Source organism: Scylla paramamosain, chromosome 23, assembly GCF_035594125.1.
Source record: "Scylla paramamosain isolate STU-SP2022 chromosome 23, ASM3559412v1, whole genome shotgun sequence".
Taxonomy (NCBI): Eukaryota; Metazoa; Arthropoda; class Malacostraca; order Decapoda; family Portunidae; genus Scylla; species Scylla paramamosain.
This window is the reverse complement of record NC_087173.1, coordinates 11,872,972-11,896,772: the sequence shown is the minus strand read 5'-3', so window position 1 is coordinate 11,896,772 and position 23,801 is coordinate 11,872,972. Positions and strand designations below refer to the sequence as shown.

Below are 23,801 nucleotides of genomic sequence, written 5' to 3'. Positions count from 1 at the left end.
GGAGTTTTGATGCAATGAGCCACAGTTACTTAAAACACTCAACAAATATAACACCTGCCAAAAAAATAAAATAAATAAATAAAATCAATCAATAAATAAAGATAAAAACGCGAGAAAACCTTTAAATTATCACAACGCGAAATATACACACACGCTAAACTGGATGCGTCATTAATTAATATCCCCCCAATAGTTTATAGCCCCTCCCCTATTCATTGCTCCCCCCCCCCCCTCCCTGCCTTGAGGAACACCTTCACTTATGGCCTGCTGTTGGGTCAGATTTGAGCCATTTTAACCTCGAATTACATACAATACATACATACATATCGTCTCCTTGCAATAATTATAATAGTCTTCCTGGCTTAATTTTTGTTTATTCATTATTCCTTATGTATTTATTAATTATTTGTCATTTGTCTAATTCCTTGTTTTATTTAGCCTCGGTATTTAACTAAGCATTTTTTTTTTTTTTCACTTTCTGACTGTGGCCCTTGCAATGAATGGCTTAATTGTTTATTTACTGTTCCTTACGTGTTTATTGATTATATGTGAGTTATTTATTTGATATTCATGATTTTTTTTTTTACTTCGTATTTCTTTATATGATAGTTTTATCTTTTCGTGTTTTCTGGCTTAAGTTTTGTTTATTACTCCTTGTTTGTGTTATTAGGTGTGTCATTAATTATTTGTCTTATTTCTCGTAGTTTAATGGATTTTTTAGCACTTTAATTATTAGAGTTCCTCACCAGTCATTTTATTCGAGAGAGAGAGAGAGAGAGAGAGAGAGAGAGAGAGAGAGAGAGAGAGAGAGAGAGAGAGAGAGAGAGAGAGAGAGAGAGAGAGTCTAAATGAATGATAAAAAAAATAATAATCAGTTACAGTATTTTATTTATAAACAAGAACAATTCATGATAATAATAATAATAATAATAATAATAATAATAATATTTAAATACAAGGAGGAAAATGTGTAATAATAATAATAATAATAATAATAATAATAATAATAATAATAATAATAATAAAAATAATAATAACTGCTTTTATCTTACTCACACAGATAAATAGTTTTATAAATAGTTTATTGACCATAAACATTGTGTACATACACACAAAATTAAATAGAACAGATAAAAATTTCAAAATGTAGTCAGTGACACACAGAAGACTGGTGACAAAACCTACTAAAGCCCATTAAATGATTGGGTGTCTCAAGTTTCCACATCATCAGTGGAACACTGCTTCTGAGCACTCAGGGATGGACAAGCTTTTCATGGCTTGTGTGAATGGAGACAAGACGTGTAGGGGATTTATTTGTTCTGTTTTTTCTTGTCCTACTCTCTCTTCCTCCCTCTTGACTCTTCCTTTGCTTCATCCTACTCTTTCTCTTGCTCATTCTTTCTCTCTCTCTCTCTCTCTGGACTTTTCAGACATAGCTCCTTATGATTTTTTGGCAATCCCAAACCTGTTGACAGTATCCTTATCTGAGAGCCAAGGAGACCATGCAGAATGTGGCAGCATACCTATCATTGGTTGCAGAAGCGTTTGAGCAGTGGAGTGATGGATGATTGTAGGAATGTGGTGGCACTGCTATCCACCATGACATTCATCCACATAACAGAACCATCTCACATGGTGCATTCAGCCTCAGGGAGAGGAACCTCTGTAGCCTTGGGCAGTAGCCCTTGGTCAGGTTTGCTCCAGAGTCAAACCTGCTTACCATCCGAGAATACCTTGGGGAGGAATGAGGAAGCCTTTTGCTCTGAACCCATGAAAATTGTTCAACCCTATAAGGGAAAAATATGAATGTTGAACAAATTGATGAGAAATGGAAGGATTAATGGGCTAAGTGTGTTGGATTACAGAGGGCTTTCTTTGAAGGACATTTTGAATGATACCATAATTTTGGCCCTTAGCCCAAGATTGGATACTTCTGAACCGTTCTTGCATTTTTAAGCTAAGTAATATAAAATGCTCAATTAACAAAGGAAGGATAATGAAAAGATAAAACAAATCAGGAATTATATCAATTCATAGCTTTATCATAGTTCTAAGTCATAAATACTACAAAAATTAGTCAATCTCTTCAGAAATAATTATAAGATAAGCTTTAATAATAAAAAGTATGTATAAATAGATGAAATGTTGTCACCTTCACCAATGCCGGCTTCTTGTTATTCAGCACATGCTTGTGCTTCCTGAACACCGGTCTCATACTGGATAGAGACAGTAATGTATGGAGGTTTGATGCAATACAACATTTTATATAAGGATAAAAACTTGCATAAACTTCCTGTTTGTGTTTTTCTACTAAGGTGCAATTGTTAGGTGAGCATTTGCAACTTCCTACACTTAAACCATAACATCCCTACTACAGTGGCTCAGAGCCACACCATCACTTGTTGCTTGTCCACTAGTAAATAAGTTTTTTGTTTGTTCATTCTCATTCCTTCCCTATTTAAAACATCATTCCATCTTGTCATGGCCTCTTGAAGATCTTGTTGGCTTCCTGTCACGACAGCGACATCGTCTGCATAGGCCAGCATGATCTCTTTATCCTCCCTTACACACACTTCCTTCAGGCATCTGTCCATGTATATAATGAATAGCAAAGGAGAGAGCATCAATTATTCAATTATTCAATTATTCCTCACACACACACACACACACACACACACACACACACACACACACACACACAGGTAATAACAATAATATCTACCCTATATTGTAATGCACATTTTCATAATCACCACTGAATCATCATCATCATCATCATCAATATTTTTTATCAATAATATTAACAGTATTTATATATGTACATAGCATTACTATTATTACTACACACACACACACACACACACACACACACACACACACGTACATACACTCACCTCTCGGCAGGGGTGGTGGGGAACAGGAGGAGGAGGAGGAGGAGGAGGAGGAGGAGGAGGAGGAGGAGGAGGAGGAGGAGGAGGAGGAGGTGGACGAGGAGGAGGAGGAGGAGGAGGAGGAGGAGGAGGAGGAGGAGGAGGAGGAGGAGGAGGAGGAGGAGGAGGAGGAAGAGGAGGATTAACACTGTGTGAGTGACTGACAGACTGACTAACTGACTAACTCACTAACTGACTGAATGACTGACTAACTGACTGACTGAATGACTGACTAACTGACTAACTGAGTGACTGACTGACTGACTCACTGACTGATACATACATACATACAGACAGACACAAGTACACAAGAATAAAAAATAAAATACATAACTGAAAAATCATTGCAATACACAGACAGACAGACAGACCAATGACAGAAAGACAGACAGATGGAGACAAACTAAACAGATAGATAGATAGTGAAATGACCACACAAAACACACACACACACACACACACACACACACACACACACACACACACACACACACACACACACACACACACACACACGCACCTGTTGAACATAGTAAGCTGTGGCACCAGGTTCAGACGGCCGCTCTACACAGCCTCGGACGCCTCCTGTGCCAACTCCTTGCATCGAACGAACCTGTGTAGACATGAAAGTAAGCAAGCAAGTGTTTATGGCTAATTATAATACTCAATATGCCAGTATCATCTCCAGCATCACCATCTGCTCACCACTGGGGACTCTCCTGGGGAGAGTTAGGAGAGTGAGAGAGGGGAGGGAGAGAGAGGGAGAGGAGAGGAAGAGAGAAGGGGAGTAATGTATGGAGGTTTGATGCAATACAATTTTATATGTTAACACTAGCAACATTTTATATAAGGATAAAAACTTGCCTAAACTTCCTGTTTGTGATTTTTGTTGCCCTTGGCCAGTGTCCTTCCTACATAAAAAAAAAACAAAAAAAAAAAAAAACAAATTATATTAGAAATTATTAGAAATTAGATAAGTTACCACTCACGAGCCTACGCGACACCATGTATGTGAGCAACGCATGTTTTTAAGCATCTGGAGCAAAGTGGTTAAAGGAAAACTTTTTGACTTGAAATGTAATTAGATTCTCATCAGTTATTTTTCTGGCTGACATTGCTTTTGGAAGGTGGCACTTAAAAGATATGTGAATGCTGTATCTAGATATAAACAAACATTCACATATACTTATTCCATTATGTCTTTGTCATTAGGCCCTCAAATAAACAACAAATTAAGTGAGAAGTTACCATCTCCCTTCCTGGCTTGCGCTCCAGTTGCTCTGAGCTGTAGCAGCAGCGACGTGTGACACCCAGGATGAAGATGGTCTGCAGGGTGGTCTGTGTCAGGGGGATGATGGCAGACAACAGCAGCAGCACCATGACAGCTCAAGCATCCTGTTGAAATTATCACATTTTTAAATGCTGAAAAGTGAAGGAAAAACCTGTCTCTATGGAATGTGGAAGTACACAACAACAACTCTGAAAGATTTCTTACAATAATAAGTCATCATTCATTGTATCCTTTTTTGTTGGCCACAAGATTATCATACAAATTTTCCATAGACATCTGCAAATTGGTACCTCTAGCTGTTATTAAATATGATATTAAGTTTGATGAATGTATTTATTTCATTATACATGAAAGTTGTTGATTGCAAAAAAAATGATAACCAAAATATATTTTGACTTTTACTTTACAATGCCTTAACTGTTTGCTTTTAAAAAAAATATGTAGATTTATTTTCTCATTTTAAGACTTAAAAAGTCTAGACAACTAACTGGTCTTAAATTTTTCTGATATACAAATAAACTAACAAACACAGCACATTTCACTAACACTCATGGTGAAGTGTCCACCAATGATGGTGAAGGAGGTATACATGTAAACTCCAGTCTGAGCAATGAGCAACAGAATTTGTCCAGCTGCATGTCTCCATCGGGCACAAACTCCAGCTCCCGCATCTGTATCATGCCCACCACCACCGTCACCATGGCAACACTGAAAAGTGGAATCTTATCATTCACACTGTTACAAAAAATATACTCCCATATATATATATATATATATATATATATATATGGATTACTATTCCCAACATTAAAAATTTGTTACCTAATCTTACTTTGATATTTTGCATCCAATATTAACTACAATTTTTTCCTATGACATTTTCCAACTACATTTAAGGGGGTAAATAAAAGGTAGAAGGGTGATTTTAAGGGTTTATGAGGCTATTTAAAGGTTTGGTGTCTTCTAAAGGGTGTTTTTAAGGGCTTAAGAGAATAAATAAAGGGCTTTCAATTTTTAAAGGGTGTTTCTAAGGGTCTCTCAGTTAAAATTAAAGGAAATGTCAATTTTAAAGAATGTTTTTAAGGGTTTAAGAGAATAAATAAAGGGTTTTCAATTTTTAAAGGGTGTTTCTAAGGGTTTGTCAGTTAAAATTAAAGGAACTGTCAATTTCAAAAGGATGTTTTTAAGCGTTCAACATTGAAAGCTCCCCCAAACACAGTCACCCATTCACAAACACCCCCAATACACACACAAACACCCCCAAACATGGTCACCCACCTCCCAAACACCCTAACAACACACCCAAACACCCCAAAAACACACCAAAACACATCTAAACACCCCAAAGCACACCCAAACACAGGGAGGAAGGGAGGCATGCAGTTAGCAAGATCAGAGGAACAGTTAGCGTGAAAACAGCAGTAAAAGATAGCTAGAGATGCAACACTGCAGTGATGAGAGAGAGAGAGAGAGGCTAAAGACAGTCAGTTAGAGGAGAGAGAGAGAGAGGCTGAAGACAGTCAGAGGAGAGAGAGAGAGAGAGAGGCTGAAGACAGTCAGAGAAGAGAGAGAGGCTGAAGAAAGACAGTTAGAGGTGAGAAGTGTACATTGACCTCAAAACACACCAATAAACACCAAAACACCACCAATTCTTACTTGTTCTGCTGTGTGACTGACATCTCCTCCCCTCCAGCCTTCAGGGGGACACTCTTGCACTCCCCAAAGTAATCCTGGGTCAAAGTGAAGTCGAGGCCATAAACTTCCTCCTCGTCACCTCCCTTGTACTCCAGCAGATCTCGCAGTGACCTGGAAAATAGTGGTAGCTGTAGTTGTTGCTGTGGTAGTGACAGTGGTGGTGTAGTATTGTAAATAGTTGTTGTAATTGCTGTATAAAAAGTAGATTTCACAGCGACTTGGGAAATAGTGGCAGTAGTTGTTGTTGTTGTTGTTGTTGTTGTTGTAGTGGTGGTACAGAATTCACACACTCACTCAAGCCATCCTCAGCCCCTCAAGTACTCCTGCCTCACTCCACTAGATTCAGGGGAGAGAGAAAGTACTTTTTTCACTCACAAACACTTACAAACACCCCAAAAACACCACAAAACATCCCAAAACACCCCCAAACACATACACACACACCAAAAACACTTTTTCCACCCCCAAAACACCTTATAACACACTCAAACATCACCAAACACACCCAAAACACACTCATTCACTCCCAAAACACAGCAGAAAACGACTTTCTGGGCAACCCTACACGACCCTGCACAAGTGACACACCTGGTCAGCTGCGGGTCAAGGTCGGTGAGGTCATCCAAGCCTAGTCTCTCACAGTAACTTCTTGTACAGTGCAATTGGGAAGGGCAGGTTGATGATGGTGAAGTTGTAGATTGCCAGTCCACACACAATGCCTGGAAGTATTAGTATTAGTATTAGTAGTAGTAGTAGTAGTAGTAGTAGTAGTAGTAGTAGTAGTAGAAATAGTAGTAGTAGGAGGTAAAATACATATATCATTCTTTAAAATGTATAAATTAGTGTTTTGTCTTCAAAAAGCACAAAAATTCAGTCTTTCACTCAACAAAGAGCATAAAAAAACACAAATACACACTTCTTTTCCAAAACACCCTAAAAAAACAGTGAAACTCCCCAAAAACACCCCAAAAATCATTCTATCAATTCCAAAACACCCAAAAACACACATTTAAACTCAAAAAAATCACTCAACACACTTTTCTATTGTACAAGAAAACCAAACACATTTTTCCACCCAAAAAATCACTTTCCAAAACATCCCTAAACACATTTTCACCCCAAACACACCTTCCACAACCAAAACATTACAAAAACAGTCTCTCATCCTGAAAACATTTAAACACTAAAAAACACACACACTCGCATCTCCAGCACATCCTTAAAACATACATTTTCACCCTAAAAACATTCTCAAAACACATGTTCACCCCAAAATACCTGCAAAACACATTTTCACCCAAAAAATACCTGCAAAACACTCATTTTCACCCCAAAACACATTTTTACACCCCAACACATCCCACAAACACACCAAAAACACCCTAAATGAAAAGATCTATCTATTTTAAAGGGTGTTTTAACGGATTATGACCAATAAATTCAAGCGTTTGTCAATTTGAAGAGCTCCTTGACCTAATAAGCCTTCCCACACACCCCCAGATGCTCCCCAGACCCCCATAAACTTCCCTACACTCCCCCAGACACCCCCAGGGCCTCACCAATCAACACATAGGTAGCAGCCGCCTCCAGAGCTCCCTCCTTGAACCAAATCCTTCTTGTGTCGGGGAACTCAGTAAACATACCATAGTCTGGATTCAAAATATCTCTTAGGAGGAGCAAGAAAAATTCCTTCTGTACCCCACCTGCCCCACCTATATACAAATAAACAAATAAACATATGTAAACCAAACCTAATTTGTCCTGCACCTCGTTCTCATCTGACGAGTGGCGTCACACCTGAGCAGCAGCGTCTTGGCCTGAGGGTCGAACAAGAATGGATACTCACAGAACAGGATTGGACTCTGTAATGTAAAGGATTGGATTAGTTAAAGTTGTTTTTAAGAGTTGAAGGGGTAAATGAAGAGTTAAAGGGTGTATTTAAGGGTTTTAAGGGGGTAAATAAAAGGTAGAAGGGTGATTTTAAGGGTTTATGAGGCTATTTAAAGGTTTGGTGTCTTTTAAAGGGTGTTTTTAAGGGCTTAAGAGAATAAATAAAGGGATTTAAATTTTTAAAGGGTGTTTCTAAGGGTCTCTCAGTTAAAATTAAAGGAATTGTCAATTTTAAAGGATGTTTTTAAGTGTTCAACATTGAAAGCTCCCCCAAACACAGTCACCCATTCACAACCACCCCCAATATACACACAAACACCCCCCAACATGGTCACCCACCTCCCAAACACCCCAAAAACACACCCAGACACCCCAAAAAACACACCAAAACACATCTAAACACCCTAAAACACACCCAAACACCCCAAAATCACTCACCCACCTTCAAACACCCCTACACCCCCACACACACACACCCACCTCCCTCCTGGACATCGGGTGAAGCCTGCTGTTCATCTAGTTCAAGTAATCATTCCTAATATCAATTTTCTCTGCAATTTCTGGGATGTAACAGTCGTCGTAGTTCAACCACCCCACTCGGCAGCCGGCTTGGAAGTTCAGACCGTGGACCAGGGACAACAGCTGCAGGGAAGACACGAGGGCACGCCGGTCTCTCTGTGGTGTGGTTTGGTTAGGTTAGGTTTGGTTAAGATCTGGTTGTGGTAGTGGTGGTGGTCTGAGTAGCAGTAGTAGTAGTAGTAGTAGTACACAGACAATTATACTTCTCTCTCTTTCTCTTACACTCAAAACACACACATACACTCTCAATGCACACTCTTACAAACCAACTCTCTCTCTCTCTCTCTCTCTCTCTCTCTCTCTCTCTCTTACCTCAGAGCTAGATTGGTGAGCTGAATTCAGGATTTGTACCACCATATTCTTGTACACAGTAACCAGCCTTAGTGTAAAGTCCCTTGGAAGAGAGGCAAGCCAGGATTCTGTGTGTGTGTGTGAGAGAGAGAGAGAGAGAGAGAGAGAGAGAGAGAGAGAGAGAGAGAGAGAGAGAGAGAGAGAGAGAGAGAGAGAGAGAGAGAGAGAGAGAGAGAGAGAGAGAGAGAGAGAGAGAGAGAGAGAATTAAGACCTAACCTAACAAAACCCAACTTAACTTAAGATATAATATAACTTTAAAGAGAGAGAGAGAGAGAGTGAGAGGGGAGATTAGAGAGAGAGGGAGAGGGAGAGAACCTAACCTGTCTAGGAGAAATAATTTGAATATACAGTAAAATCCCTCTCATCCGGCATTCGAGTATCCGGCACATTTTTCCCTGAGCCTTAAAATCAATAAAAAATCAATGTGTACTCACAAAATCGATTAAAATTCCCGCGCAAGGCATACTTTGTCCCCTCGCCACCAGAGCGTACTGCTTCGCGCCACCCGCGGCCCACTGCACTGTGTTTACTGAGTGACTCAGTCCCGCGTGTGCACTGTTTATCGCCTGACGTCTTCATCATGCCTAAAGTTGTAGAAAAGAGGAAGCGTGTTGTGCTTACACTTAAGCAGCTGATCAGATCAGCTGCTGATTAAGATCAGCTGATCTTTGTTATGGTAAGATGCGTGAGTGTAGGGTGGTGATTGTGGACATAATTTCACTTCTATTCAAGTATCCGGCAATATTCAAGTATCTGACATGTCGGCGGTCCCGTTGATGCCAGATAAGAGGAATTTTACTGTATATATATTGATAAGAAGAGGAAAATGAAAATGTATTGCTCTCTCTCTCTCTCTCTCTCTCTCTCTCTCTTACAGCTACTACAACAACAAAATTATTTCTACTCTCTCTCTCTCTCTCTTTCACACACACACACACACGCACACACACACACATCACAGGCTCTCTCTCTCTCTCTCTCTCTCTCTCTCTCTCTCTCTCTCTCTCTCACTCACCAGGCCCCAGGAGGTGAGAGCAAGAGAGTGCTGGTCTCCGGCTGCCACCTGAACGATGCTGTAGTTCTGTAGCTCATCAATTAATTCTGCAGGTGAGAGAACAGGTGGTGAGGAGGAGAAAGTGCTATTGGAGTGTTGTGTGGTTATGGTGGTGTGGTGGTGGTGGTGGTGGTGGTAGTAGTAGTAGTAGTAGTAGTAGTAGTAGTAGTAGTAGTAGTAGTAGTAGTAGTTGGTTCATTACATTCCAAGCACAGTACATAAATAAATAAATAAATAAATAAATAAATAAATAAATAAATAAGTAAATAAATATGATAAAAAAAATAAGAAAATAACAACAACAACAACAACAACAACCACATAAAAACTGATGACCCCAACCAATCACCATGACCTCTAGTACAAGGGTCACAGGGCCACCACACTGCGACCTGACACAAACATAAACAAGACACCTTTTAAGCATGAAGGACAAGTGACCTACGACCCAACAGTGACCCACAGTAATCCCACATTGACCCACAGTGACCCAACAGTGATCCAACAGTGTCTTCACCTAGAATTGTGGAGTGTACAAGTGCCCAGCTGACATGTGGAGGTGCAGGTGTCAAGGCTAGGTCACATTAGGTCACCTGAAAAGAGAGAGTGTAAGGGGGGGTGGCCTGGTGAAGGAAGGGGGGCCAGGTCAAGCTTTAAATTGTGTGTAATAATGAAAATAATGATAACAGTGACCTCTCTCTCTCTCTCTCTCTCTCTCTCTCTCTCTCTCTCTCTCTCTCTCTCTCTCTCTCTCTCTCTCTCTCTCAGGTTAAGTTGTCATGTCTTGATTAAGTTAGGTTAGGTTAAGTTAGATTAGGTAAGGTTAAGTCTCTCTCTCTCTCTCTCTCTCTCTCTCTCTCTCTCTCTCTCTCTCTCTCAGGTTAAGTTGTCATGTCTTGATTAAGTTAGGTTAGGTTAAGTTAGATTAGGTTAGGTTAGGTGTTCACTTGGCATTTTGGCCTGTACCGAGGTTCCCACACTGCCAAGTAAGTTTAGTAGGTGACTGAGAAGAATGCATGGTATTATTTTGGCCTGTACCGAGGTTCCCACACCGCCAAGTAAGTTTAGTAGGTGACTGAGAAGAATGTATGGTATTATTTCAGGAAGAGAACAATAAACACGGGGTGTTTTCATCCTCTGATCTATTCACAATCATTACTTTGCTTTTCTCACTGCTAAACCTTACTCCAAAGTCTTTACCATAGCCATCCACTACATCCAACAAACTTTGAAGCTCATCTGCCGATTCACTCATAACAACTACATCATCTGCATAAAGGAGCACACATACTTTATCATTCCCCACACTTACCCCTACATTCATTCTTCTCATCCTGGCTGCTAGCTCCTCTGTATACAGGCTAAAAAGGGTTGGTGACAATATACAGCCCTGCCTAACTCCTCTCTCACTCTTCACCCAGTCTGTTTCTATGTCTCCTAGCCTGTATCTAGCTCTTGTGTCCACATACATACTTTGCACTATGTTAACTATCTTTGCACTCAATCCAATCTTTTCTAAGACTCTACCTAACATTTCTCTGTTCACTCTATCATAAGCTTTCTCTATATGTCACGTAATGAAATCATCACAACCAACCTGCCTGATGCACCACTATCTTCCTTGCGCGCCACTTCACAAGCTTCCTCCTCCTTGGATCGAGGCACCATGTTCTCGCGGGAGTGACGCATGCGCAATCCTAATTTCAAATTACGATTTTAAATTCCCGAGTATACCGTCATTTATGATTATGATTTAATATGATCTTTTATTTCTTAGTAAAAAAGTAAAACCACCATTTTGAATCCTTAGTACATATCTTGCTGATAACAGAAAAACTCACATTTATCACTCCAATGCGTGTGGCGCTTGAATAAAATCAAATTATTCAATCTTGTTCATTTCTTCTTGCTGTTGTTTGCTGTTGTTTGCTGTTCTTTTCTAGTATTATGACATTTACAGAGAACAAGAGAAACCGATCTTTTTATTTCTATTTTATTTATTTATTTATTTATTTATTTATTTATTTTATTTTTTTCCTATCACGAGGTACTGATAAGTGAAACTTTACTAGTATATTGTGAGCTACAGGTATATCAAAGCTTTCCTCGATTTTTGTTAATTTCTTTCTTGTTGACACGAATCACAAAACAACTTCTGTGATAAATGGCTATTTCCGAACTACTGATAAAGGGACCAATGCATATATTGCTTGTTTTTCAAAACATTAAGATTAAAGAAAGTGGATTAACGTCTGCAAAACTTAAATTGGAAAAAATAAATAAAAATAAATAAATAGCATGATGTAAGGATTAATTAGCTTCTTGATTCTCAGTATGTATGTCCTTCCTAATTAACAAGTATATCTGATCCTACTTCCTGTGAATTTCATAATCATGCGGTACTAAGACAGTTTATGTTTGGTGAATAATGTGAAGGTTTGGTAGGAGAAAAGAACATACCACTGTATTTGGACATGTACAGCTGGTCACAAGTGTTATGATGAATTAACTTACTTCACTTCAGAGAGAGAGAGAGAGAGAGAGAGAGAGAGAGAGAGAGAGAGAGAGAGTTTTCTGTTCCATTTCTCAATACCTACTCAAGTTAACTTCATTCATCCAACCACTGCCCTAAAAGGTTCCATTTGACAGACAATTACAGAGCATCATTGTTATATATTTGTGTAGAAATAACATTTGACATATCACTGACAATATTTATAAAAGCTAATTAAAAGTCTCACACCAACATCAGAAATGAACAATACTTTTTTGCAGCACATTTGTCCAATCCACCGTGCCTTGCTTTCACCCTAACTGGAAGAATTCTCAAACACATCAGACTACAAAACAACTCATAAAAAAAAAAAAGTATGCATTTCACATAGTCAGAAATAAAGTTGTAATTGTATGGATTGTACAAAACTTTCAAGACCCACAGGGAAGAAACTTTTACTTCACCACTGGAAGAATATGAAGGAGTCAATAGGTTTGAACACAATTTGCAATGAAGGAATAAGAGTTAACATAATTGGTCAAGCAGCTCCTTTGACCACTTCTCTACATTGTCTTCATTACCCTTGTTATATTACGACATCTCTTATTGCATCTCCTCCAAGTATACACCTGAAATAAAAAAAAAGAAAAAGAAAAAAACCTTCAATACTAGTACATGTTTTCTTTGTCATAAATATAACAGTGACTCCTCATTTCTTTTGTTACCATCACAAAATTGTATAAAGCTGACTATTGGATACTGGTGCACTTTTCTTTATGAAACACAATATAATCATGACTCCTAATTTTCTTCTGTCACCATCATAAATAAGAGATACTGGTACATTCACATTTTCTTCAAGGAACATAAATAGTAACTAATTTTCTTGTCACCATAAATAAAAATTTGGTTCACACTTTCTTTATGGAACAAATACAATAGCAACTCCTCTTTTGCTTCTGCCACCACCATAAATAAAATACTGTTACATATTTTCTTTATGGAACATAAATCATAAAATAGCAACTCCTCATTTTCTTCCATCGCTGTCAAGCTGAGTGAGCCAAGGAAGAGACCACAACCGTGTCATGGAGAAGCACAGGGGAGATCAACATGTTTGTGGCAGGCCAAACACACACACACACACACACACACACACACACACACACACACACACACACACACACACACACACATACACGCAAACACACACACATACACGCACACGCACACACACACACACACACACACACACACACACACACACACACACACACACACACATTTACATACCTGGTGAGTCTTTGGTAAAAATGTTAAGTACAAAAGGCATGAGAATCAAATACTGTTAATATCTATAATGCATCTTTGTGCTTCAAACAGCACACATGTTTCTTAATATGCTGAGGTATCACAATTTTTTTATATAAACACAAACTGATCTTCTTTTATATTTGGTGGTATGCACATAAATAATACCGAATCTTACAATGGTACCTTCATCTGGAATATGTATAGCTTAAAATGAGCCACTGGCTCCTTTCTTTTGTGCTACTACAGAGACCACATGGTGAGGACAGACACGAGACAGGGCCAGCACACACAGGGTCACCACCAACCACTCAAGAAGAGACACAAATTGGTTAGTCTACACAGGCAGGTCACGTGAAGGAAACTCTCAACTGACTGTCTTGGCTTCTCAAACATTTACAACATTTTTTTTTTTTTTTTTGCTTTTCTTTTGCATGTTGGAAAGAAAGGAAAAAAACACACATTAATTCTCTCATTTTCACTCTCAGTCAACTGTCTTTACTTCTTAAACATGCAGAGTAGTTTTTACTTTCTGACAAGTTACTTTAAAATTATAAAAGAAAAGAATAAGATAAAGATAAAAACAAATAATGTTGAAGTATTTTCACATTTTCACTCAATTGACTGTCTATACTTTTTAAAAATGAACAGCAGATATTTTTTTCAGTTTTCTGATAATTCAATTTTACATATAAAGAAAGATAAAGAAAAGGAAAAACAGTAGTAATCTTTAAAGATGATTTCACTTTCACTCTCAGTTAACTGTCTTTTTCTTTCTGACTGCTTATTTTTATTGATTAAAAAAAAAAGAATAAGAGAAAAACCATTAATGCTCAAATATCACATTTTCAAAACGTTTGTGTCTTAACCCTAATTTAGTTAAGAGTTGAGCATTTAATACATCAGCATGCATGTATAGAGAGTGGGACTGAAAGAACTGTAATAAAAATAAAAAAATCTAGACCAAGCATGATCCCACATTCATTAGTCCAGTTTCCAAAATAGTTGCTACAATAATGTACAAAGCAAACAAGTCACTGTAGCCCCTGAATACAACTGTTGATTGCGTTCATTTGTATTTGTTTGTGAGAATAAAAACTAACAAAGCAAAAAATATATCTATAATTACATAATAACATGTTGGACATGATTCCTGTCCTGTAATACTTTTTAGTTAAAGGCAAACCTAGTCTACAATCCATTTTTATAATTAATAATCCTTTTGTCACTTTTTACATTATATACACACTAGTACGTGGTGAGAAGAAACACATAAAATCTTTGATCATTAGCATCACACACACATACACACACAAAAAAAATAAAGTCTAAGTATGATAAAACACACACACACACACACACACACACACACACACACACACACACACACACACACACACACACACACACACACAACTTTCCAAACATTTTTTTAAGGAGAGGAAAAGGAGAGAGGAGAAAAAAGAAAAAAAAGAATAATTCTCATCACTTAAACTAGTAATGTCCTTAACAGAAGGAGGAAGTACATGACGACTAGCATAAACAAGATGGTGATTGTATCTGTCTTTCCCCTCATTTTTACCTGTACATATTGATTAGATCAGCACCTGCTGCTACATACACCCTCAGCAGCAGAGCTTGTGATAGGTTCCTGCTGGCTACAGGCTCCACCACCACCACCACTAGGAGGAGGATCACTTTTTTTTTTTTTTTCTGACTATCCATAATGATGGTGATGGTCATTGATTTCATTTACATTAAGTCTTTATGAAGTTATAAATATCAGTACAAATGCTTCTCTACTCCAGACTACTGTAGGTTTAGCTATAAGTGCCTGCAGAAACTTTTTAAGACATGCAAACTCTCCAAACTTAGATACCCATTTTTGCATCACACATTAAGAACAGTCAACAAATAGTTAGCACCAGAAGAATGTTTTAAAAATTAGGTCTGAAACTGTTGGTTAAAAATACATACAAAACTAAATGTGCATCAACTAAGTATGCCGTAAACATATCATGAGGTTGAAGGCAGTGTTTTGATGGAATTTATGAATAACTGAGAAGCAATTTTAAAATAAAAAAATCTGTGAACATTAATCAATATTACATAAGAAATACTGTTATAAAAAAGCACTCATTATCAACTTAACTAAAGTTATGTAGAGATTCTGTCATCATGGTTTACACTCATCCTTAAAAGCACTTGCTTTCTAATAAAAAATGTTAACACAGAAATAATTAGAGCCAAATTCTTGGCACAACACTTTTAACAGGGGACTTCAGCCATTGCCTTTGGAGAACAAAGGCAAGCCCCAGCCTGCATGTTAAGCTCTTGAGCAAGTGAGTGAGCGAAAGTGAGGAGCCAAGCACCGCCAGCTTCTAGCAGCAGCAGCAGCAGCAGCAGCAGTAGTGGCGGCACACCAGAGCCCCAGGAGGTGGCCATGGGTCACCCTGCTAAACACTTACAGACTCACTCTGACTCTTATTCTATGGGGAGACTATAGTGATGAACCTCTCAATAAACACCTATAATAGATTCTGGGTAACATGATTGAAATGAAAAGCTGACTTATTACAGAAAAATAAGCATATCATGTAGGATATCTAAAGAACATTTGCGCTCTGCATCTACTGATAAATATAATTTATACTCCTGGAGGTAATTACAGTCCAGTGCAGAGTATACTGAACATTATTATACATACGTAGCAAGGTAGATAAATGCAAAACCTGTCAAATACTGCACTGTCACATTCCAAATGATTTTTCAACAATATGATTTTACCCTGACACTTGCCTTCCTTCTCTTCCCTGAAGAATTGAAAAATTTATTAAAATTTTCCTAAGAGCTAATCAGAAAATAAAATACAAAATATAACACAGCACAATTGATATCAGATCACATTTCTTTTGCTTTGAGAGCCACTCAGCCACTCACTGCCCTACTGAGTGACAACCTCCTCGGTGAGTGTGGGTGGTGGCCGGGCCATGATGCTGGGGGGCCGGGAGCGGCGCAGCTCAGGAGGTGGAGCCCCGTCTTGTTGCACTGGGACAGCCATCAAGCCTGACGGAGGCCCACTAGTCACTGTGGTGCTCCCAACGGCATCCCTCAAGACTTCTGCATAATCTTTTATTAAGGTGGCAATCATGAAGGCCTGAAACAAGGAAAGGAAAAATTAACATATGATCCTTTTCACATTCCTTCTCTTACCACTCTTTGGTAATAAACTTAATTTAGTCATGGTTTTAGGGATGTGCACCAGCAGGACTCAATTCATAAATTAACATATGTACACATTTTATGAGAATCTAAATTCACAGTGTGCTAGCATAAAAGTACTAACACTAAGAAAGGTAATCTCTTCTACATTACTTTCTTTTAACTTATGCATTTCACAATTCTATTTCTTTACTTTTATACATAAGAGTATCTTGTTACAGATTTATTCTCATGTCACTGCTAATCAATGTTCCTTTGAACACAAATTTTTTTTTTTATTTTATGTAGGAAGCACACTGGCCAAGGGCAACAAAATTCTAATAAAAAAGAATGCCCACTGAAATGCCAGTCCCATAAAAGGGTCAAAGCAGTGGTAAAAAATTGATGAATAAGTGTCTTGAAACCTCCCTCTTGAAGGAATTCAAGTCATAGGAAGGTGGAAATACAGAAGCAGGCAGGGAGTTCCAGAGTTTACCAGAGAAAGGGATGAATGATTGAGAATACTGGTTAACTCTTGTGTTAGAGAGGTGGACAGAACAGGGGTGAGAGAAAGAAGAAAGTCTTGTGCAGTGAGGCCACGGAAGGAGGGGAGGCATGCAGTTAGCAAGATCAGAAGAGCAGTTAGCATGAAAACAGCAGTAGAAGACAGCTAGATATGCAACATTGCGGCGGTGAGAGAGAGCCTGAAGACAGTCAGTTAGAGGAGAGGAGTTGATGAGACGAAAAGCTTTTGATTCCACCCTGTCTAGAAGAGCAGTATGAGTGGAACCCCCCCAAACATGTGAAGCATACTCCATACATGGACGGATAAGGCCCTTGTACAGAGTTAGCAGCTGGGAGGATGAGAAAAACTGGTGGAGACGTCTCAGAACACTTAACTTCATAGAAGCTGTTTTAGCTAGAGACGAGATGTGAAGTTTCCAGTTCAGATTATAAGTAAAGGACAGACCGAGGATGTTCAGTGTAGAAGAGGGGGACAGTTGAGTGTCATTGAAGAAGAGGGGATAGTTTTCTGGAAGGTTGTGTCGAGTTGATAGATGGAGGAATTGAGTTTTTTGAGGCATTGAACAATACCAAGTTTGCTCTGCCCCAATCAGAAATTTTAGAAAGATCAGAAGTCAAGCGTTCTGTGGCTTCCCTGTGTGATATGTTTACCTCCTGAAGGGTTGGACGTCTATGAAAAGACGTGGAAAAGTGCAGGGTGGTATCATCAGCGTAGGAGTGGATAGGACAAGAAGTTTGGTATAGAAGATCATTAATGAATAATAAGAAGAGAGTGGGTGACAGGACAGAACCCTGAGGAACACCACTGTTAATAGATTTAGGAGAAGAACAGTGACCGTCTACCACAGCAGCAATAGAACGGTCAGAAAGGAAACTTGAGATGAAGTTACAGAGAGAAGGATAGAAACCATAGGAGGGTAGTTTGGACATCGAAGCTTTGTGCCAGACTCTATCGAAAGCTTTTGATATGTCCAAGGCAACAGCATGAGATTCTGGTGATGGAAGGCTTAAGTACCTTTTGTGGGCTACCTCTCTATCATGTATAGCACGAGAACAAGCTGTGTTAAACCAAGGTTTAGAAGGTTTAGGACGAGAAAAAGAGTGAGGAATGTACGCCTCCATGCCAGACACTATCACCTCTGTTATGCGCTCAGCACACAAAGACGGGTCTCTGATACGGAAGCAGTAGTCATTCCAAGGAAAATCAGCAAAATACCTCCTCAGGTCCCCCCAACTAGCAGAGGCAAAACGCCAGATGCACCTTCGCTTAGGGGGATCCTCAGGAGGGATTGGAGCAATAGGACAAGATATAGATATGAGATTGTGATCGGAGGAGCCCAACGGAGAAGAAAGGGTGACAGCATAAGCAGAAGGATTAGAGGTCAGGAAAAGGTCAAGAATGCTGGGCGTATCTCCAAGACGGTCAGGAATACGAGTAGGGTGTTGCACCAATTGCTCTAGGTCATGGAGGATAGCAAAGTTGTAGGCTAGTTCACCAGGATGGTCAGTGAAGGGAGAGGAAAGCCCAAAGCTGGTGGTGAACATTGAAGTCTCCAAGAATAGAGATCTCTGTAAAAGGGAAGAGGGTCAGAATGTGCTCCACTTTGGAAGTTAAGTAGTCAAAGAATTTCTTATAATCAGAGGAGTTAGGTGAGAGGTATACAGCACAGATAAATTTAGTATGAGAGTGACTTTGTAGTCGTAGCCAGATGGTGGAAAACTCAGAAGATTCAAGAGCGTGGGCAGGAGAGCAGGTTAAGTCATTGCGCACATGAACGCAGCATCCAGCTTTGGATCGAAAATGAGGATAGAGAAAGTAGGAGGGAACAGAAAATGGGCTACTGTCAGTTGCTTCAGACACCTGAGTTTCAGTGAGGAAAAGAAGATGAGGTTTAGAAGAGGAGAGGTGGTGTTCTACAGATTGAAAATTAGATCTTAGACTGCGAATGTTGCAGAAGTTAATGAAGAAAAAGTTGAGGGGGGTATCAAGACACTTAGGGTCGTCGACAGAAAGGCAGTCCGACCTGGGGACATTTATGGTCCCCTCCCCAGATGGGGACTCCAAGGCTGGTGTAGGAGTCGCCATGATGATTTTAAAATTTTTGATTGAAGGGTGTGTGTGTTATTAGGTGCATTTAGTTTTGTGTGGAGGAAGAGTGTTGTCTTTAGAGACACAAAGGGAAACATTCAGTGAGGTCACAGCTGGGTTTAATGATAAGTTCACAGCTTGTTCACAGCTGAACAGTGCTTTAGACCTCACTGGGAGTAATTATCGTTTCGGCAGGTGTCTACCGCCTCCTCCTCCTAATTACACACTTCATCATGAACATAGTTATAGACACCACCAAAATGTACTGAAGGAAACAACATAAACTCAATCCTTCAATTATAATTGTCCTCCTTCATTCTTGCCTCTAATATTCCTTCTCTATCCTTGCCAAACTGTCTTTACCTGAGTTGTGTTGAGGATGATTTTGCTCTGTTTGCGAGTGGAGCCAGTGATGATCATGAGGGAGGTGATGGAGGCGGAGTAGTTGAGGATGTAGTCGTACTCGTAGGTGCAGAGTACATTACGAGAACGGTGTTCAAGGAGGTGGACCCCATTTTCGTCAATGGCCAGCCAGAGTACTTTGGGCCAATTTGAGGTGAAAGATTGCTGCAAGATTAAATAATTTAAGTTAGTGAACTGATAACAAAAGCACATAAAAGCAGAAAACAAAGAAATAAAGCAAAAGATGCAATTCCTGGAACTTTAACTTTGGTGTGAATAAGATAGAAAAGTAAACAGTAAGACTACTTGACATGAAGAAGATTTTCTAAAAAGAGAGAGAGAGAGAGAGAGAGAGAGAGAGAGAGAGAGAGAGAGAGAGAGAGAGAGAGAGAGAGAGAGAGAGAGAGAGAGAGAGAGAGAGAGAGAGAGAGAGAGAGAGAGAGAGAGAGAGAGAGATCTAACCATGATTAATTGCATACTCACATTATTACCATCATATATGTATTTATGCATCTAGTTGCATTAAAATCAGCTGATTAAATTCTGTATACTACAATTAGATAAGTAGAGGAAGGTAATCACTCAACACAGCACTGTCAATGCGCAGATGAAACTTACAGTAACATCAAAGATAGTAGCACGGTGTAAGGGCCAGGACTTGATGAGATTGAGGAAGGCCTGCTTAGCCTCCTGTGAGTCCATGTTGAAGAGACTCTGGTGGTGCATTGCAACAGCCTCGTGTGTCACGCTACTCAGGAGTCGTGGGGAGAGGGTGTGGGCGATCACCTCGCCATAGTCCATGTTTGCCCCAGTGAAGTTCCCAAGCTCTATCTGGGCTCTTAGTGCACAAAGCATCACCTGTATCATAAAAACAATGTAAGAAGAAAAGTCATGTGCTGCATGCATGTTCAAGTGTGCAGAAGAGTCCTGCTTTGTGAACATTCAATTTATGAATGTACGAGGTTATGAGTAAATTAAATTTGCCCTTAGTCCTGATTTATGAGTGTAAGATTCACATGAAAAAAAAAAATCTAAGAAAATACATGTGAAAATTTTCAAAATCATCAATCTTCATTTACAAATTTCTGATTTATGAACCATTTTGAAAATATGCAACACATTTGCAAATGGTGATTCATTTATACTATACATTAATATGATGTTTATCTTCTTTTTAACTTAAACAGTTGCTTCCCAAATATATTAGACAGCATCCTGGAGAGATGCATGATGTAAGGATGCAATTCATTGTAAAAAGTATAAAATGCAGAAATCCAAACATTCTAACATATTGTATAGGATAAAGAAAGTATGTAAATGGTTTTAAACTCCTAAAGAGATGTCATATAGGCTGCAATTATATTCCAAATAAAATATAATAACATTCTTAACTATGGCAAAAAAGCTTTTTACTTTCAGTATAGAAACATTTCTTAGGTGCTTCCTGCTTATGGTAACAACACAAATGAAGAGCATTAGGATCACTCACAGCCTCCACTTGCTTCACAGGGAACTTGTCTGCCCTGAGAGTGTACAGGACCTGGAAGTACAGCAACTCCTTCTCCACATTGTCACTCAGATCCATCCAAGATTCCAACAGCAAGTGTTTCTGGTGAGTGGGAAGAAACATGACACCATTATTCTTCCTGCTTAGAATTTTATGTATTTTATGAAGGATTATGTGAAAGAGAAAGGTGAAAAGAGAGCATGCAAGGAGGAAATGCTAAAACATAAATAAATGGAAACTCTTTTGTGATGGAACAGATGTCAGATATACTCAGACATATAAGAAAGATGAAAAATTATTGCACCCTAATGACACAAAGACTGATGGTCAAGTACTTTTGTTTTACAATGGTGGCATATATTGCAGCTTCCTATCATGATTTATTGGTCTGCTCCTCAGTCTTCTTTGTTCCTTCCTCATTCCTTCAGAATAAGTTCAATAATTGCCACACTAAAGTTACACACAGGTGAAAGTATATTGGTATTTCTTGTCACTCTGCTCACCTTGAAAAGGAAGATATGGTGGTGCTGGTGCAGGGAGGCTGCTGTGGACAGCCGATAACGCTCCCATCGAGACATGACATCAGCTAACACTTCCTCCATTGGGATACATCGCTCAGTGGTTCCCAACATCTCATAGATGGCATATCCTACATCCAGAAATGACACAAGATAATTATTAAGTTCACTGAATATATTAAGAACAATATATGTCTTTAATTACTTCCAAGACATGTTTTTTCCTATGAAGATGGGGTTCATTGCTTTAAGAAAACAAGATGCCTAAGAAAAGATATTCACATATTTCTGTAACAACAAAGTTATAATTAAACTGTAATAAACAGCAATAGTATAGAAAATAAAGCAGCCATTTACAATTATTGTCTGTCACTAAAAAAAATCTTTCCAGAAAATTTGAGTTTGTAAAGTATGTTCTAATATAGGCATGCAGTGATATACAATCAAACTCTCTAACTCTCAACAAATGTATAATAAAGTCTTTGTAGGACATCTTGTAAGTCCATATTTTACAAGAGGAAAAATTTCCATGAATATTACCTTTGGCAGTATCTTTCAAGCCAATTTTGTGTCTGATGAGCTCCACGACGTCACCTGCTGTTGCTGAGGCATCAAACTCAAGGGAGTGGAACTGTCCATCCATGAAGTGGAAGCGTGCATAGATGGGCCGCCTGTTGATGGTGCACAGGATCTCTTGCTTAGAGGGCGTCCATTGCCGCCGCCGGTTGTTGAGTGCCTTCAGCAGACACTGACAACAATACATCACTCAACATGCCATCAAGATATAAGATGCATTGTTAGATTCATAATAAATTTGTTTGCCTTAAGATTAACATTGGCAGAGATGCCACAGAGCTCGATCCCTTCACCTATCCACTCAACACAACCTTCCAGACAACTATACATTTCTTCAGTGACACTCGGTTATCTTCCTCCTTTACAATGAACATACTTACACTGTCTTTCATCAAAAATCTTAACTGGATATTTTACATATCCTCTAATGCTAAAACAAGTTTCTGTGAAGTCAGATGTTCTGTGTCACCTCTGCCAATACTCCTTTTCCTCCTCCCAGTTGCTTACTCCATAAAGGGCCTAATCCATCCATGTATGAAATACTACTCACTCCCAAATATGGGGGGGAGGGGGGCTCAACTTATTCACTCCTTCTAAACAAGAAGAGTAAAGAGATTCCTACTTTACTGATTCCTCTCCTCTAACAGTGTCTTAATGTTCTCACACATGAATGGAATGTTGTATCTCTTACTGTTACTTACTTGCTCTTTTAAACTTGCTAACTACATGTCTTCTCACCTCCCACAATCTTGCTACACATGACTCTATTTACTCTCATCACTATTCTGTCCACCTTACTAATGCAAGGGTTAATCAGTATCTACATTTCTATTTTCCTGCTGAAAATTCTTTTTCTGTTTCTGTATTTCCTCTTGCTTATAACTTGAGCCATTTCAAAAGTGATATATCAAGACATTTCAGAAAATGAACTGGCTTCTCTCTTGGTTTTTCCTACTCCTATTTTCACTTTTGGGAACAGCATTTGAGCAAGTGCCTTCTTTACCCTTTTTTTGCCCTAAGGCAATCTCCCTGATATATATAAAAAAAAGAGAAAATCACATAAATAGGCACAACATAAATTTTACTTAAAGATTAAGACAACATACACCTCACACATATACAGGTGAAGCTTATTCATCTAATGTTCAAGTTATAAATTTCTGGTTACCTACACAACTATTTTACACCTTTCTGATCTAAGATTGCTTAATAAACATTTAAAAATGTAAAAAGTCTTGCATGATTCACATTTACAAATGAAAATGTTTCTAAGTTCATATAAAAATAATTGAAAATGTATTAAAAGGAAAATTTGAAATCTATGGTTGCTTCCAATTTACAATTTTTTTATTTACTAACAATTTAAAGGAATATAATTTATCCATAG

At 38.7% G+C, this 23,801-nt stretch overlaps 1 protein-coding gene across 18 annotated transcripts in view; it reads right to left on the bottom strand.

Annotated features, from left to right (window-relative positions):
• Window positions 1-871: 871 nt before the first annotated feature.
• The window catches only part of LOC135112198 (unconventional myosin-X-like), a 118,528-nt gene continuing 95,598 nt past the window's right edge, over window positions 872-23,801 (bottom strand). For 4 of the 18 annotated variants that reach the window (XM_064026331.1, XM_064026347.1, XM_064026348.1 and 1 more), the window contains 17 exons: window positions 22,379-22,586; window positions 21,824-21,969; window positions 21,303-21,422; window positions 20,432-20,671; window positions 19,775-19,978; window positions 11,389-16,753; window positions 10,309-10,384; window positions 9,753-9,838; window positions 8,698-8,804; window positions 8,287-8,481; window positions 7,668-7,778; window positions 6,505-6,635; window positions 5,878-6,027; window positions 4,768-4,929; window positions 4,179-4,325; window positions 3,451-3,543; window positions 872-2,586 (listed from right to left, as the gene is read on the bottom strand). In XM_064026331.1, the coding sequence (XP_063882401.1) occupies window positions 16,541-16,753; window positions 19,775-19,978; window positions 20,432-20,671; window positions 21,303-21,422; window positions 21,824-21,969; window positions 22,379-22,586 (1,131 nt within the window). In that variant the 3' untranslated portion in view covers window positions 872-2,586; window positions 3,451-3,543; window positions 4,179-4,325; ... (7 more) ...; window positions 10,309-10,384; window positions 11,389-16,540. Of the gene's footprint in view, window positions 2,587-3,450; window positions 3,544-3,794; window positions 3,842-4,178; window positions 4,326-4,767; window positions 4,930-5,877; window positions 6,028-6,504; window positions 6,636-7,667; window positions 7,779-8,286; window positions 8,482-8,697; window positions 8,805-9,171; window positions 9,322-9,752; window positions 9,839-10,308; window positions 10,385-11,388; window positions 16,754-19,774; window positions 19,979-20,431; window positions 20,672-21,302; window positions 21,423-21,823; window positions 21,970-22,378; window positions 22,587-23,801 lie in introns of all 18 variants that reach the window. The other 14 variants (XM_064026332.1, XM_064026337.1, XM_064026334.1 and 11 more) reach the window with 14 other exon arrangements.